This window comes from Manis pentadactyla, chromosome 6 (assembly GCF_030020395.1).
Source record: "Manis pentadactyla isolate mManPen7 chromosome 6, mManPen7.hap1, whole genome shotgun sequence".
Lineage (NCBI taxonomy): Eukaryota > Metazoa > Chordata > Mammalia > Pholidota > Manidae > Manis > Manis pentadactyla.
This window is the reverse complement of record NC_080024.1, coordinates 150789725-150807853: the sequence shown is the minus strand read 5'-3', so window position 1 is coordinate 150807853 and position 18129 is coordinate 150789725. Positions and strand designations below refer to the sequence as shown.

General features: G+C 38.4%; 1 protein-coding gene across 6 annotated transcripts in view; it reads right to left on the bottom strand.

Annotated features, from left to right (window-relative positions):
* Window positions 1-18129, bottom strand: part of CCDC102B (coiled-coil domain containing 102B) — a 289345-nt gene that overhangs the window by 45139 nt on the left and 226077 nt on the right. For all 6 annotated transcript variants that reach the window (XM_057504260.1, XM_057504255.1, XM_057504256.1 and 3 more), the window contains one exon: window positions 17267-17437. In XM_057504260.1, the coding sequence (XP_057360243.1) occupies window positions 17267-17437 (171 nt within the window). The remainder of the gene's footprint in view (window positions 1-17266; window positions 17438-18129) is intronic.

The window sequence follows — 18129 nt, the reverse complement described above, 5'->3', positions numbered from 1 at the left end:
GATGATATATTTCTATATACAAAAGGGACAAAGTAACAGATAATGACACAGCAGAAAAACATGACATAATAACATTTGGAGGTTTTGGAGACCTACACAGATTCTCAGCCCCTGACTCCTCCTTCTCCCACCTTGATGTAAGAGGTGGGGAACAATTATACCCCATATCTATTTTCTAGAGCTTTTTAAAAGGAGCCTAGGATCAGCATTCTGTCTTGACACTGAGCCCCTGAGTGCAGGTGCTGCTTCATTCTGAGATCAAGACATCACCTGTCTCCAGCCTTAAGACTCGATTCTTCTCTTGATACTCTGTGTACTATCCCAGTTCCTTTCAATTTGAGTCCCTGATTGAATCTTCCTCAGAACAAGAATTCTGCCTTATTACCTAAATGGCTGCAAAAGGGTTTTATGGTAGGTAGTGATGACTGTATGCCGACTCCAGGGACCGTGTGCCCCTTGATTCTCCAGCGTCGTGGCTACAACACCTATTTCGGGTGTGTAGATCGCCTATCAAATGGTTTCCGTCTAGGTCTGACATGCTAGCTCTGGCCTGCCTCCATTCTAGCGTGCAGACTGAGTTCTCCATCTCCAATCTATGCTTCTACTGTTAATAGTCATGTCTGACTGAGTGTCCAACTTGCACATTCCAGAACTTACTGTGCTAATTACACTCTAAAAAATAGTGGTTTCTATTTATGGAGAGTGATGTCACCAAGATGGCAATATTTTGTTTCCCCCTCACAAAAACAGCATTTGTGGATAAGACATTGCTGAGAGAATTGTAGAATGCAGAGTGGGGCCACGGCATCCCCTGCACCACAGAGACCAACACAGACCACTCGGGAAGGAAGGGTAAGAGGAACGGCTACGAGCTGACCTGCAGGTTGGTGCAGCGCCGTATGGGGGGATCTCCCCTGAGCCTATGGCTCCCCCAGTGGAAGAAGAGACCCAGGGTGATATCCAGGTCCACCCACTGCAGGTTGCTTTGTGGGAGCCGCTCTGATTTTATGATCACAGAGGAATGTGGAGGGAGGGTGAAACCAGGGAGCCTCTGACTGTGACGGAGAAGCGGGGAAGAGTTTACAGTCAGAAACAGCCGGCGCGCAGACCTTGGCAGACTGTTTCTCCACCCACGGAGCCCAAGTAGTCGTGTCAACCAGGCCTTTGCTCCCCGACAGAACAAGGTTGGTGGCAGAGTCACTAGGGAACTTGGTGGTATGCGGGTCTGCATAATGCAGGTCTCCACACAAAAGTTTTGCTGGCCCTGGACCCTGCCCAGGCAGAATGGGATCCAGCAGCTGCCAATCATGGTCCTGGGCTCCCCGGACCAGAAAGCCTGTTTGGGAAACTGTAGGAGTTGCCTGAAATGGGCCCTCCGGGCGGTAGGGATGTGACTCAGACTCCTCCGTGGCACAGGGCCCCCCATCCCACCTGACAGGAGGGACCGGTGACAGGAAACCATGTGACCCAGCAGTGATGAAGCTGAGAGGGAGGTGGTCAGAGCTGATCGCTCCCAGAGCAAATCCAGCGTCTCTGTTCAGCCAGGGAACCTGGGGGCACTGGTCGGCTTGAGTCAAAGACACAAAGAAATGGCATCAGTGGCCTTGGAGCACCTTCTCCCACTGCCTCCAGGTGGGAAACTAATGTGCAGCCTCACTGACGGCTGGAAACAGCCTTCAGCCTGCTCCACAGGGAACCTTCCAGAGCACAGGGGAAGCCGTGTAGCCCATCCAGGAGCCCCTGTAGAGCGGTGCTTGAATAGTGGCTTTCTCATCTGCAGAGTAAAACCGGTGGCCTCTCCTGACCAGGATATTCAGTGCACATTCCTGCCTGACTTGGGTACCCAAACAATGAGACATGCGGGCTCCATGTCCCGTCTCGCTGCCCTGCCAGAGTAAGAAGCCAATTCACAGTCCCACTTACTGCTGAGTATAGTAACTGGAAATTCTGACCAGGAAATCCAGGCAACCGCAGAACGCAGCCTCCAGCCTCGCTTGGGCAGGGAACCAAGCCAGCAGTCCAGCCCCACTGCCGTCAGCCACGCTACACTTTCTGCCCCAGCCTCAGAGTTTGAACAAACCTGAATAGCAGGCCCCAGCTGCCCAAGGACGTTACCATCAGACACATCCAGAAACCCAAACTGAGCTGACTGCTGAACTGTTTCTGTCAATGTGAACCTATAATATTTGAAAGAGACCATTTACTGAAATGTTCAGATACCAACACAAGGAATCTAGGATCATGAAAAATCAGGTAAATATGACACCACCAAAGGAAATCAATGAAGTTCTAAAGCAGATCCTAAAGAGATGGAGATCTATATGACCTGTCAAATCTGAATAATCCTCTAAAAGAATTTTAGTGAACTGTAAGAACACAGACAACTCATTGAAATTAGGAAAACAATCTATGAACAAAACAAACCTGACAGAAACCATAAAAAAATCCTAGAACTGAAAGTACAATAATTGAACTGAAAAATTCAATAGAGAGCTTCAAATACAGATTCATCCATGCAGGAGAAAGCTAGTGACCTGGAAGATAGAACATTTGAAGTCATCCAGTCAGAGGATCAGAATGAAAAACAAATAGAATGAAAAAAAGTGAAGAAAGCCTATAGGACTTATGAGACACAATAAAAAGAAATAACATTCACATTATGGCAACTCCAGAAGGAGAGGAGCAAGGGACAGGAAATATATGTAAAGCAATAATGGTAGAAAAATTCCCAAACCTAGGGAGAGAAATAGAAATTCAGATATAAGGGACCCTAAGGACCCCAAATAGAGTGAACCTAAATAGGGCTGTACCAAGACACATCATAATTAAGTTAAAAGTCAAATACAAATGATTTAAAAAGAAGTAAGAGAAAAGACAGAAGTTAAATAAAGAGAATCCCTGCGAGACTACTGGTGGATTTCTCAACAGGTCAGAAGAGAATGGGATGACATTCAAAATCTTGAAAGAAAAAACTGGCAATCAAGAATACTATACCAGTGAAGATAGTAGAAAAAAAAAATTAGAAATAAATATTTAAACATAAGACCTGAACTGTGAAACTTCTAGAAGAAAACAGGAAAAAAGTTCCTTGACATGGGTCTTTGCAGTGATTTTTGGACATGACACCTAAAGCATAAGCAATAAAATTAATATCCAAGTGGCATGGGACTCTATCACACTAAAAAGCTTCTACACAGCAACAGAAACCATCAACAGAGTGAGAAGACAACCTACAGAATGGAAAATACGTGCAAACCACATTACAGATAAGATGTTAATATACAAAAGAACTCATACAACTCAGTATAAAGAACTCAATAACAAAAAGCCAATGATCCAATTAAAAATTGAGTAAAATACCTGAGTAGACATTTTTCCAAAGAAGATACATATAAGGCCAACAGGTACATAAAAGATGCTCAACCCCACTATTAGGGAAATGCAAACCAAAACCACCATGAGATATCACAGCACACCTGTCAGAATGACCATCATCAGGTAAGAGCAAAGGTTGGTAAGTATGTGGAGGGAAGGGAACCCCTGTGCACTGCTGGTTGGATTGTAAGCTGGAATAGCCACTATGGAAAATAGTATAGACAATCCTCAAAAAATTAAACACAGAACTATCATATGAATCAGAAAAATTAACTTCTGGGAGTATATACAAAGGAAACAAAAACACAATCTCAAAGTGATACCTGCACCCGTGTTCATTGAAGTATTATTTACAGCAGCCATGACATGGGAACGACCTATCAGTGGGTGAGTGGATAAAGTTGTAATGTACATACATACAATGGAATGTTATTCAGCCATAAAAATGAGGAAATTGTTCCATTTGTGATAATATGGATAGATTTAGAGGATACTATGTTTAAGTGAAATAAGTTGGAGAAAAACAAATATGTTACCTGACTTACAATGTGGAATTAAAAAAAAATATATGGAAAAAGATTTTTGTGTTACCAGAGGCAGGGGGCTGAGGGGAGGAGGAATTACAGGAAAGTGTTAAAAAAGTACAAAATTCCAGTTAGAAGATAAATTCCAGTTATAAGTTATAATCAGTACTAGGGATGTAACATATAGCTTGATGACTGTAGTTATCACAGCTGTATGATATGGTAGAAAGTTAAGAGTAAATTCTAAGAATTTTCATCACAGGAATTTTTTATTTCCTTTCTCTTTTTATTATACCTATATGAGATGATGGATGCTAACTAAATTTATTATGCTAATCATTCACAATATATGTAAGTCAAACTATTATGCTGTACACCTAAACCTATAGAATGAAGTTATGTCCTTTATATCTCAATAAAACTAGAAGAAAAAGTGGTTTCTTCCAATCAGATGTGCTATTACCAAGTAGTGACAGAATGTTTTATTTTTTCTTTCCTAAACTAATCAGGTTCTCTAAACAAACAAAAACCCAGCCCTTTGGTGTGCTTTATTATCTATGACTTTCACCAAAAACAAAATATTTCCTTCCTGTTAAAGTTATAAAATGGTAGATAAAGTAGGAGCAGAGATTTTATATCGTTAGTTGATGACTATAAATGCAAATGGCATGTACACACATGTAGAAGCATATCTGCTCTCAGCCCTGCTGGAACTTAATGCCACTAAGCACTAGTAGCCATATCAGTTTTCTTTCTAGGCCTTAATGTAGGTGCTGGAATCTCTCCTGGCATCTTGTCTCTGAGCTTGGGACCCAGTTATTTCAACTGTATCTCCTACCAAACATTGTTCCCTTTGCTCTTCAAAGTAGTCTTGTTCTGGTTTTAAGATTTTTTGCCAGTCTCTAATTCTATTCTGTTTCTTTAAAGAAAATGAATATACAGATGTTCTTTGACAATTAATATTAATCTGCTCTGTTGCTAGATCTTTTCTCTTTTCAGACTAATATAATTTGTCTTTATCTATACTTTTTCTATGAGCCACATTACCTGTTTACAGGGCTGTAATAACATTCATCTTTTCCTCTCTATTCTTTTTGGTGGCCATTCATGGGAAATTAGCTTCTACTCCATCCATAAAAAGTCTCCTACCTCCTGTAAAGAGTAAAAGCCTCAATCTCATATCTGAATCACAAGTCCTACATGCTTGAGGTTTCTTGGAGCCTACCATAACCTGACCACCTCACATATCTGTTTTCTCTTTCCTTGACTTCTGGCTCAAGGACATTTGATTGACTTTCAGATGGTTACACTCAGGTCTGGTCTTTGGCAACTTCAGATAAAGTCTTGCTTTGACTCTCCAGTCTAAGAATCACTCTCCTGACCTTGCTTCTGTAGCCCCATTTTCTAGGAAATCTACTCTGATGGTTAAAAACTCCCTTGATTACAAGAAGCATAGAGCACATCATATAACATCAGGCATTTTAACCTGATAAGGTGACAGAGACAAAACCTACACCTAAATGCTCTTAAATTAGAAAACTTTGCTTCATATAGATTAACAGAATATTCCATTTTGTAAGCAATTACATTTATGAGATAATATAATTTTTATATTAACTATAATAATAGTCAACATTTAGAAATATATAAAGATTAAATAACACTATTATATGTTAAATGCTAGAACATTCAATTAAGCAATATTACCTATTATAACATTAAATTAAGTGCTTAATATTTGACCTAAAACCTAGTTAGATCAATTATGCATAATTTTTCATATTTTAAGACAGAGTGTTTCCTAACTCTGCTCAAAGGTTTCATTAAATCAACTATAAACATTTCAATGTTTAAATTTGTTAACCCCAAGAAAATCCTAAGGAATCCACCAAAAAACTACTAGAACTAATAACGTAATTCATCAAAGTTGCAGGATACAAAATTTATGCACAGAAATCTATTGCATTCTTATATACTAACAATGAACTAGCAGAAAGAGAAATCAGGAAACAACTCTGTTTATAATTGCATCAAAGAGAATAAAATACCTAGGAATAAACCTAGCCAAGGAGGTGAAAGACTTATACTCTAAAAACTACAAGACACTCATGAGAGAAACTAAAGACACCAAAAAATGGAAATCTATCCCATGCTTCCTTCCTATGAATAGGAAGAGTTAATATTGTCAAAATGGCCATCCTGCCTAAAGCAGTTTACAGATTCAGTGCAACCCCTATCAAAATACCAGCAGCATTCTTCAATGAACTGGAACAAATAGTTCTAAAATTCATATGGATCCACAAAAGACCCCAAATAGCCAAAGCAATCCTAAGAAAGAACAAAGCTGGGGGGATTATGCTTCCTGACTTCAGCTCTACTACAAAACCACAGTAATCAAGACAATTTGTTACTGGCACAAGAAAAGACCCATAGACCAATGGTACAGACTAGAGAGCCCAGATATAAATCCATGCATATATAGTCAATTAATATATGATAAAGGAGCCATGGACATACAATGGGGAAGTGACAGCCTCTTCAACAGATGGTGCTGGCAAAACTGGACAGCTACATGTAAGAGGATGAAACTGGATTATTGTCTAACCCCATACAAAAAAGTAAACTTGAAGTGAATCAAAGACCTGAATGTAAGTCATGAAACCATAAAGCTCTTAGAAGAAAACACAAGCAAAAATCTCTTGAACATCAGCATGAGCAATTTTTTCCTGGACACATCTCCTCGGGCAAGGGAAACAAAGTAAAAAATGAACAAGTGGGACTACATCAAACTAAAAGCTTCTGTACAGCAAAGGGCACATCAATAGAACAAAAAGGCATCCTATAGTATGGGAGAATATATTTGTAAACAACATATCTGATAAAGGGTTAACATCCAAAATATATAAAGAATTCATATGCCTCAACACCCAAAAATCAAATAACCTGATCAAGAAAATGGGTAGAAGATCTAAACAGACACTTCTCCAAAGAAGAAATACAAATGGCGAGTAGGCACATGAGAAAATGCTTCACATTACTAATCATCAGGAAAACGTAAATTAAAACCACAAGGAGATATCACCTCACATCAATTAGAATGGCCAATATCCAAAAGATGAGAAACAACAAATGCTGGCAAGGATGTGGAGAAATAGGAACCTTCCTGCACTGCTACTGGTAGGACTACAAATTGGTGCAACCATTGTGGAAAGCAGTATGGAGGTTCCTCAGAAAACTCTAAATAAAACTACCATGTTACTCAGTAATTCCACTTGTAGGAATTTACCTGAAGATAACATAATCCCTGATTCAAAAAGACATATGCCCATATGATATTGCTGCACTGTTTGCAATAGCCAAGATATGGAAGCAACCTAAGTGTCCATCAATAGATGAATGGATAAAGAAGATGTGGTACATATACACAATGGAATACTATTCAGCCATAATGAGAAAAGAAATTCTGCCATTTGCAACAGCATGGATGGATCTAGAGGGTATTATGCTCAGTGAAATAAGCCAGGTGGAAAAAGACAAATACCATATGTTTTCAATTAGTTGTGGAATATAAAAACAAAGCAAGACAGAAAGAACAAAACAGCATTGGACTCACAGACACTGAGAAGTGACTAGTGGTTACCAAGGGGAAGGGGGTAGGAGGGAGTGGGGCACTGCTGAACCACTGTGATGTACATTTAATAAAAACAAATGTTATCGCACATATTATTCATTTTATAGACAAGAAAAGTGTACCCCTGAGTGGCTAAATGATTAACCCAAGACCACACCACTAGAAATGCACACATCAGAGATTACTTCTGATCTGACTCCATGCCTAGATCTTTTCTACTACACCACACATTGTGTCAAAATGAACAGAAACTAGACTTAGTTTATATTTTTCACCTGCCTTTTTCAACATTACTCAATCATAGTCACAGATAGAAAGATATTTTTAAAAATCTCCTCTATTTTCACGAAGCACCTTTTTTAAGATCATGGCACTATGATGTGCTTTGGGTAACCTGCTACAGAACCGAGCACTCCACAGTGCACATCCATGATTTGATCTGCTCTCCCAATGCCTGAGGGCCCTATGCACCCATCCCTCAGCCCCCAGACACCATCCTGTGACAGTACCCTGTATCTATCCACTCACAGATCTGTGTGTAAATTTCCCGGGGATATAGACCAGGAATAGGATTAACATAAATTAAAACACAAAAAAAACCAAAGGACCTCATGTGCAAAAACACATTTAGACAGAAAGATACACAGAAAAAACTCATTCAAATGGCTGCATAGGGATGGGGCAGAGGAATGGGATGTGAATATAAAAGGGAAAATATAAAAAAATGGAAGAATGAATGTGCCCAGATGTAAGCAGGATTAACTCAACCCTCAGCATCAGAGCACGAAAAAAAAGATACTGTTGTTTGCTGAGTTTTCTAGTGCCATTTTTTCCTAATATAAAATGAGGTCTATGTCTTTGCATCATTTTTCCTAGCATAAATGAGTAGGTAACAATAGAGCTGAGAAGAAGGAATAGATATCAGATGTTCATAAGGATTACATATATAATTAACTATATATATATATTGCAATATATCTATATTTATCTATAAAACTATGTATATAGTTAAAGAATGGTGGTCTAATCAATGCTGCCGAGATTCAAGAGGAGAGGAAAAGCTAAGAAAAGATACTGGTCTAACTCTGTCCACATAACCTGTCCTTGGAACATCTCGATTTTACTCAGCTCCTATCGCAAGCTACACTTTCCATGCATAACTCATAAAAGTTTTCGCTGAGAACATGGCACGCACGATGGGTTTGGTTTATTATCAGGTTCTGATGGAGAACAGAAGTTTTCAGCAATGGAGCTGGTCGGTAAAGCGAAGAGAGAACAAGCTGGTGATAAGTGATTGCAGGAAATGGTAACTTTCAAACTATCCAGGGAAAGTGGCATAAAATTAGTGTGAATTTAGAGTGCTCAATGGTATCTTATTCTTTCCATCTGTTGAGGTGTTTTTTTTTCCTCTTTTGAATTTCTTTCAAACTGGAAGAGATTTTACATTAATTAATTTTGCATATTACGGTGCTAACAGGTACAGCCTACAGTGGAATCAGAGCCTCTTTTTAGCAGCAAACCATTTTATTTATGCTGCACTGGTAAAATCTGTTATCACAAATACACGTCCAAACTGTCCAGGGAAAGTGGCATAAAATTATTAGAATGGTTTAGGCGAGAAATCTAGGGAGCCGGGGCTGCTGGACTTCTGTTCACGAGGTGGTTGTGTCTACACCGCCTTTGTCTTGGGACGGCTCTACTGAGCGCTGGCCTTGTTCACGGCCAGGCTGCTGGTTCTTGCCCATGTCCTCCATTTGGAGTGTCAGACAAGAAATAATTAAAATGAGCACATAATTACACATAGCCTTAAGCAACAGAAGGAAAAAAAAAACATGGCAAATTGTTTCTGAGGCATCCTGTGAATACCACAATCATGACATTGACTTGGTTACATTTAGCTTCACATATTTCTGTTTGAATATCCTCTGCCAAATAAAAACCTCTTCTTTGGAAGAACTCAAGTATATTCGAACATCTAACATAGAGGTTAGGAAGTAATAAATATTAATTCGTCTGGTTTTAACACTCCACTCAGAACTTGGGTCTGTGGCCACCCCCTGTCCCCATGTGAACCTGCAGCTGGCCTCTTTATCATTTCTTTTTACTCTTACCTGAAACACTCATGATGTCATTTTCATAAATATATGTGAATTTCAGTCTATCACTAGTCTCACAATCCTAAAATTGTGTGTGGGGGGGTGTAAATTAATGAGATTTTACCCAAATCTATTTAGGATTAGGAAAGGATTTCTGTGCCCTTCCAAATAAAAACTTGCTTAAAAATCAGCTGGTAATTTAGATAATTAATGTTCTGTAGGTTTAAACAAAGTGTCTCTCACATTCATCATTGCTGATGATATCAGACTTTTGAACAGATTCACCTTTTTGACACCAGGAAGCATTAAAATGTGGGGCCGGAATTAGCTAAGCTGTAATAATAAGGTGATAATTGCTGAGTGTAAAGTCACACCAACAATACATTTAGCAAAACACTAACACTTAAAGTGTGAATTTAGAGTGCTCAATGGTATCTTATTCTTTCCATCTGTTGAGGTGCTTTTTTTCCTCTTTTGAATTTCTTTCAAACTAGAAGAGATTTTACATTAATTAGTTTTGCATATTACAGTGCTAACAGGTACAGCCTACAGTGGAATAAGAGCCTCTTTTTAGCAGCAAGCCATTTTATTTATGCTGCACTGGTAAAATCTGTTATCACAAATACACATATTCACTGGGGACCAAGGTCAGGAAACTGGGTCTAACTGGTGTCAGCCGTTTCTCATTAGACCAGATGTTCTGACCTTTGGCTACCTATTAGTATCATTTGAGGAGCTTTTTAGAAATACACACAGGCCCTACTCATAAAAACTGACTCAGATTCTGGAGATGAGACTTAAATATTAGCATTTTTTAAATCTTCCATAGTGTTTCTATTGTGTAGCCAGATTAGAAAATTGTAACATTAGTCCTTATACTGGGAATACATTTTATCCATCTCTACATCATTGCACTTAGAACTGTACTGAGCACCTAGATCAAGAAATGTTTCATGAAGAAATCCATGAATTGCTTAAAACATTAATATCATCTTAACGTTTGGTGATGTTAGGGACTTAATGTTAGGTGACTGTTCTCTTTATAAGATAACTTTTGTTTTTCAGTTACTATATGCTAACTTTCATCCTCTGAAGCTTGATTTGTGAATTATAGGCATCTAAAGGCTAGGCTCTGCTTTACATCTCAACACAAATATTCACTATAAGTCCTCTTACAAATAGAAGCTGTTACTAAAAAAATAGAGAGAATAAACCAAGAATAAGTATTGAATTGCACAAGGGAAAGGAGTTCAGCAAAAGAACTGAAATCAAAGGTAAATCCAACTAACTTGGCAAATTGAATGATTAAACTCTTATAAATTTTATAAGTAAATCATTTGAGGTTTAATTTACTTCTGCATCAGTTAAGATGCAGTTAAGATTTTGTATAAGGTAACTATCAACATTTCTACAATTTGACCTATCACTGAGAAGCATAGAAAACTGTAAATACTGTATAGATGAAGAGCCATATTATATTCATATTCTTTAATGAAATAATAATTCCACTTAGAAACTTTTTCTAAGAGGGAAAAAAGGTCTATACCTAAAGGCAGTCTTGGTAGAGTTACATTAGGGGGAAAAAAAATGAGCTTCAATGAGGGAGGATTAGTTGACTAAATAATTTACATCCAAGGAAATACGGATTACATCATCCCGTGAAAGACCAACTATGAAAACTACCTGGCAACATGAAAACTGGTTATGGCAACTGATAAAGCAGAGTGTATTTGTAAACAATGACTGCAATTATGCATGAAATTATCTATAAATGTTTGAGGTCCACACACTGCAGTAACATGATACCATTGTGGGAAGACAGTTGACTTTGTTTTTTTTTGGAATCATTAATATACAACTACATGAGCAACATTGTGGTTACTAGATTCCCCCAATTATCAAGTCCCCACCACTTACTCCATTACAATCACTGCCCATCAGCATAGTAAGATGCTATAGAGTCACTACTTGTCTTCTTTGAGGTATACTTCCTTCCCCGTGCCCCTCCCCACGTTATGTGTGCTAATCGTAATGCCCCTTATTCCCCTTATCCTTCCCTTTCCACCCATCCTCCCCAGTCCCTTTCCCTTTGGTAACTGTTAGTCCCTTCTTGGGTTCTGTGAGTCTGCTGCTGTTTTGTTCCTTCAGTTTTTGCTTTGTTGTTACACTCCACAGATGAGTGAAATAATTTGGTACTTGTCTTTCTCCACCTGGCTTATTTCACTGAGCATAATACCCTCTAGCTCCATCCACGTTGTTGCAAATGGTAGGATCTGTTTTCTTCTTATGCCTGAATAATATTCCATTGTGTATATGTACCACCTCTTCTTTATCCATTCATCTACCGATGGACACTTAGGTTGCTTCCATTTCTTGGCTATTGTAAATAGTGCTGCAATAAACATAGGGGTACATATGTCTTTTCAAACTAGGCTGCTGCATTCTTAGGGTAAATTCCTAGGACTGGAATTCCTGGGTCAAATGGTTTCTATTTTGAGTTTTTTGAGGAACTTCCATACTGCTTTCCACAATGGTTGAACTAATTTACATTCCCACCAGCAGTGTAGGAGGGTTCCCCTTTCTCCACATCCTCACCAAAATTTGTTTTTGTTTGTCTTTTGGATGTTGGCCATCCTAACTGGTGTGAGGTGATATCTCATTGTGGTTTTAATTTGCATTTCCCTGATGATTAGTGATGTGGAGCATCTTTTCATGTGTCTGTTGGCCATCTGGATTTCTTCTTTGGAGAAGTGTCTGTTCAGATCCTCTGCCCATTTTTTTATTGGATTATTTGCTTTTTATTTGTTGAGGCACATGAGTTCTTTATATATTTTGGATGTCAACTCCTTTTCAGATATGTCCTTTATGAATATATTCTCCTATACTGTAGGATGCCTTTTTGTTCTACTGATGATGTCCTTTGCTGCACAGAAGCTTTTTAGTTTCATATAGTCCCACTTGTTCATTTTTGCTTGTTTCCCTTGCCTGGGAGATATGTTTATGAAGAAGTTGCTCATGTTTATGTTCAAGAGATTTTTGCCTATTTTCTTCTAAGAGTTTTATGGTTTCATAACTTACATTCAGGTCTTTGATCCATTTTGAGTTTACTTCTGTGTATGGGGTTAGACAATAATCCAGTTTCCTTCTCTTGCATGTAGCTGTCCAGTTTTGCCAACACCAGCTGGTGAGGAGGCTGTCATTTTCTCATTGTATATCCATGGTTCCTTTATTGTATATTAATTAACTATATATGCTTGGGTTAATATCTGGACTCTCTATTCTGTTCCAGTGGTCTATGGGTCTGTTTTTGTGTCAGTACCAAATTGTCTTGATTACTGTGGCTTTGTAGTACAGCTTGAAGTTGGGAAGCAAGATCCCCCCTGCTTTATTCTTCCTTCTCAGGATTGCTTTGGCTATTTGGGGAGACGGCTGACTTTTTCCTCTCATTTTTCCTTCTTTATGTGACCAGATATGGCTTCACAAAGTTTAAAGTCCTCTTTAACAAACCTTATGTCATTCTATTCTTTAATCTTTGGGATGCCAGTTCTACAGGGCAGAGCCCCCATGTGTCTTAGTAACTGTTTATGTTATACTCCCAGTGTCCTAGGTATGAGAGGCAGAACCATGTGAATTCTGTTAATGCTTAGCACATTATTATTAGGCTTTTCCCACTATAGGTAAGTGGTCAGTTATTTTGGTGTTTTAATGTGGACATATATTGGACCTGATGTATGGTAATTAAATCTCATTTAGATTTTACCATTGTATAATATAATACATAGTCTCAAAAATCAATGAAATGATGAGAAAAGAATGTTTAATTTCTAACAAATATACATCAAATGAGGTTTTTAAAAATTTGCTTTAAGAAAAGCAACTCATCCAAAAAGTATTTTTAATTTGCTCATTTCTTTAATTAGACCCTGGATTTTCTTTTATGGGCCCCAAAGTATCAATTCTCTCTTCAGTTGAGGATTAATATCTCATTTTCATTCATTTAAAATTTGTTGACTTGTGGGAGTTGAAAACTTTGTATTTGACAGTTCCAATTAAACATTAATTTCAACTAATTACAATCTGAAGAATTTGCTACTATAAAATTAAAAAGCTCAGCAGTGAAACTGACAGAATTTTCTTTGCTTTCAAGGATACATCAAATTGTGGAAATGTTGACTGTTATGCAAAATCTTATTTCCATAAGAATAGTTTCATTCCCAGCCACCAGAAATGGTGATCACCTTTAATCAGAGATAAACTGAAGACCTGACAACGGTAATCAAATAACCCAGATCACAATACCTGTACGAGTTAATAGTGCTTTGGGTCAGTCCTCTTCGGTGGTCAGCTGATTGGATGCAGAGGTACAAAAACACTGAAATATTTTGTGTTGAACATATATTTCAATACATCTAGCTAGGTTGCAAGCATGAAATACACCTTGATACCTCCCCATAGGAAGTGATGGTTCCTAAAGATTCTGTTGGAAAGTAATGTGATTTCCACTTGCCAAACAAGTCACAAGACCATGCCCACCATTGATGCTTGGGATTGTACCCCTCACACGGAAAAGGCCAGCAAATATTAAAATACACACACACACTATGTATATATATATATATATATATATATATATATATATATATATATATATATATATAACATGGCCTATCCCCTTGGTCATGAACTATATGTTTTTCCTCCCTTCTTCACTCAAAAATTGTCACACTCTCCAGGGAAATTACTCTAGCAACATTCCAATGACAGCATCAGTCTCCAAGTCAAAGGTCTTAGGATCAAATCCACAGCAGATCTCACTCTCTTCTCTTGCTCCAGAAATCTATACACTCAAAAGACAAGTAATTGACTCCCTTCTCTCCTGCAATAAAATTGCAACAAACACTTCCATATAACAAGGAGAAATAGAAAATATTTATGAAGTCTAACTTCATAAATAGGAGATTCTACTCTGCCCATGGGAAGGATCCATTATTTGGCCCTGATCCTGCTCCCCGAGAAGAGTCGCCTAGTCGGTAGTTTGCTATGGTCCTTGTCTTTGTTTTCTAGAAGATCCTTCCTTTTTGCTATATACTGTGTCTGTATCTGAACACGGCAATGAACATTATTCCCTCTCAGAGTGCTGACAGCATGCTTAGCCAGCTCCCTGCTCATGCAAGTTTGGAAGAATGCAGGATTCTTTCACATCTTGAGAAATCCATCTCTTACCTGAGGCTGAGAGGTCACTTGCCAGTATAACTTCCATAACAACTTCGTGGTCTTCTTCCTCCGTTTGAGGCTGGTGAAGTCCACAGGTCAGTTTTTACACCTGCAGTCTTTGGAGACATTCCATTGTCCCTGAGCTACTTGCAGTTTCCTTGAATTTGGGAGATGTTATAGTAGAGGCGCTCTCTCATTATCCTCCCCCTGTGCCGTTCTGTTCCGCTCAAAGGATTTACAGGGAAGGACCTTTAATAGGTTAACAGATTTTAACAACAGGCTTGATGGCCACACTATTGATGCAGTCCTTGCCAGGAAGCTCAAATTTAATGGACTCTTGTTTTCCAAAGGCATCCTCCATTTTATATTTTACCACTTGAAAATGAAAATCAGACCCTGGACGTCACAGAACTACTTGAATTTTGATATTATATAGCTCTTCAAAAACTCAACAATTCTTTTCCAAGTTCATCTTTCTTTCGTTCTTGTTGAATATACCACTAGCAAACAGGAAATAGTGGTTACATACCTAGTCCCTTAAAAACCACACGTTCACTCTACACTGTCTGCTTTCCAAGGATATTACAGGAAATAATCTCAAACATTTCAAGACTCCATAAATTGGATTGCCATTATTCTCACCTTTAATACATTTTCTCACCGCCTATTCCTGGTACTAGAGCCAGTGTCATATAAGATATTTGTTGTTATTTTAATGGCCATACCATCAGCTCTAAGTTTTCCACTAGTAGCGAACAGATTCAAAACGTCAGTGGTTTACCAAAACAAATATTGACTTTTTTTTTCTTTATGCACATGGGTTCCACTTGGGTCAGCAAAAGCCCTGTTCCATGTCCTCTTCATTTCAGGATCCGTGCACAGAGAATAATGTCTATTTTGAACACACTGTCTTTGTGACATGAGACATGACAGAAAAAACACTTGGGAAAAGAGGCATGGGGAGCATTTTGGCTCTCAAAGCACCTGAGGTTAATTGGCACACAGATCTTCAACTCACACATTCAAAACAAAGATCACATAACCAAGCCTGATGCTGATGATGTGGGAAGAATAATTGTCCCTAAAGGAGGGACAAATACTAGAATCATCCTTAAGACCACAACCATCGTTTAAAATATTACATAGTTAGACTTCTGAATCAGATGTTTGGGAACTGATTCCTCATTAGTCCTTGAACCCTACGTGATTTCACCACTTCTGCACCAATGCTTCAGTCCCAAGTATTTTTCTAAAGCCTATATTGCAAACATGGATTTATTTACCACGACCTCCAACAAACACTTGCATATTAAAACTCTTCACAGGAATAACAGCTAGGATAAAATAAAAACGTAAAACCATTCTCTTGAGCCTTTCTCTTATATTCCTCTTTTGACTTACTCTCCCACAGTCCTGCCCACTGCACACGTGCATCACTAGAAAGTACAGAAACAGCTTCATCAGAAGAGATGTGTGAAGACTGAGATGCCCACCAAGGTGTCCGTACTCGTAAGAGCAGGTGACAATGTATGAGCCTTGCTGGGCACATGATTCTGTCTTCATTCGATGCTCTGAGAGAAGAAAACCCAGTTTGCTTGACTAGAACAGTTTTGATTAAAAGTTAAATCTCAAAATGTAGAACGTGTTCTGTTATTGAATTATCCCTTAGAAAAACAATTTATTTATTTATTTTTAATTTCCAACTGCTTAGTATTATCTGCCAACAGTCACTCTTACCAGGGAAATGATGCCTTTTACCTCGAAAGTTGTCCAACAGGAGCGGGTGCAATGTCTGGAGCAGCGGGGGACTCTGCCATGTGGTGACGGCCTCACGATCACACTGACATTTGAGACTGTGTTTCTGTCCCCCAAACCCTCTCTTTGTTGTTTGTAATTGCAGCCAAAATTGCCTTCCTACCTCTGCCAGGACACCACACCAGCCTCTGCCTTCCAGAAGCCTCTTAGAGACTCCAAAGACCATTAGCAAGTTGGCCCGGCACAGCAAAACAAGATGCCAACATTCTTTCCAACACCACAGAGCACTGGGGAGAATGTATATTGTAGTATATATCATGATATGTATCTTATTTCTTTAATATATAAGCTAAAAGCTGAAAACATCAAGCTGGAATGATACTGCACACTCCCCCCACCCCAGCACACACAGGACCAAGCTGAAACATGCTGGAAGTTATGTGGCAGACACAAAAAATACATTAGTACCACAAAGAAGAGCATGTGGTCTGTGTAATAGTTTTCTCTTTTTTTACCCTTAATGATTTTTTTTTTTACTGATTTTAGTTTTTAAAATGTTGAAGATATTAGGCTCAATTAACAGCATACATTAATAAAGTAGAACATGCTTCATATATATGCTATAAAATGCTATTTTGAATCTATCGAACATGTGTTCATGTGGACGTTACCTCATCTTTCTTTTGTTTGAGTCCCTGTTTTAGTTCTTCCACATGGAATCTCAGTTTCTTTACTTTGGCCTCATTTTGATCCACACAGTTGTTCGCATGAGCCAGTTCTGCTGTTTTTGCCTGGTATTGTCTGTTTAGTTTATGGTAGGCACGCTGAAGATGCAATAGTTCCTTTCAAAAGAGAACAGGGATTCCAGTGTTGATAATTTACTTTCATAAAATCAGAGGCATGGCAACTTCTTTGGCAAAGGATAAAAGCATTTTTTAGGAAGAATTCAGATGAGGTGTCACTTCATCTGGAACTCTGCATTTCTGCATTAAGCATTATGGTTAGCATATAACTAGAAATGGAAGATGAATTTGTGACTAACACACAATGCAACTCTGTTCTTGAGTGAATACCATTTTCCATTTTATGCAAATTTAGTTTAAATCATATTTTAGGTGTTTTTAAAAAATGCTTTCTAGAAGAAGCACATATCCATAAGAAAAGAATAAAATATAGCACGTGCAACAAGAGCTGTTCACCTGCTAGCTCAGTAAATCAGTGTAAGTATTAAAGTTAGCAGACTGTCTGCTTTTAATTATTTTTCTGAGAAAAAGGTTCTGTCCTGCTGCAGTCCTGCCGTGAGCAGCACCCTTCTGAAATGGCCTGGGTCTGGCCCAGAAACCTCGAGGAAGGGCCTCCCCCGTGGAGAAATGGAGTGAACCTAACATGAAGTGATTGCATTGCCAATCAAGCTTGTTATAATCAACACAAGATATGAATTAACAGGTTACTTTAATTGGTCTCCCATTAATAATGCAGCTTCTCATTTATAGTTGAAGGTTGCTGTGCAGAGTTAACAGTTTTGCAATTCTAG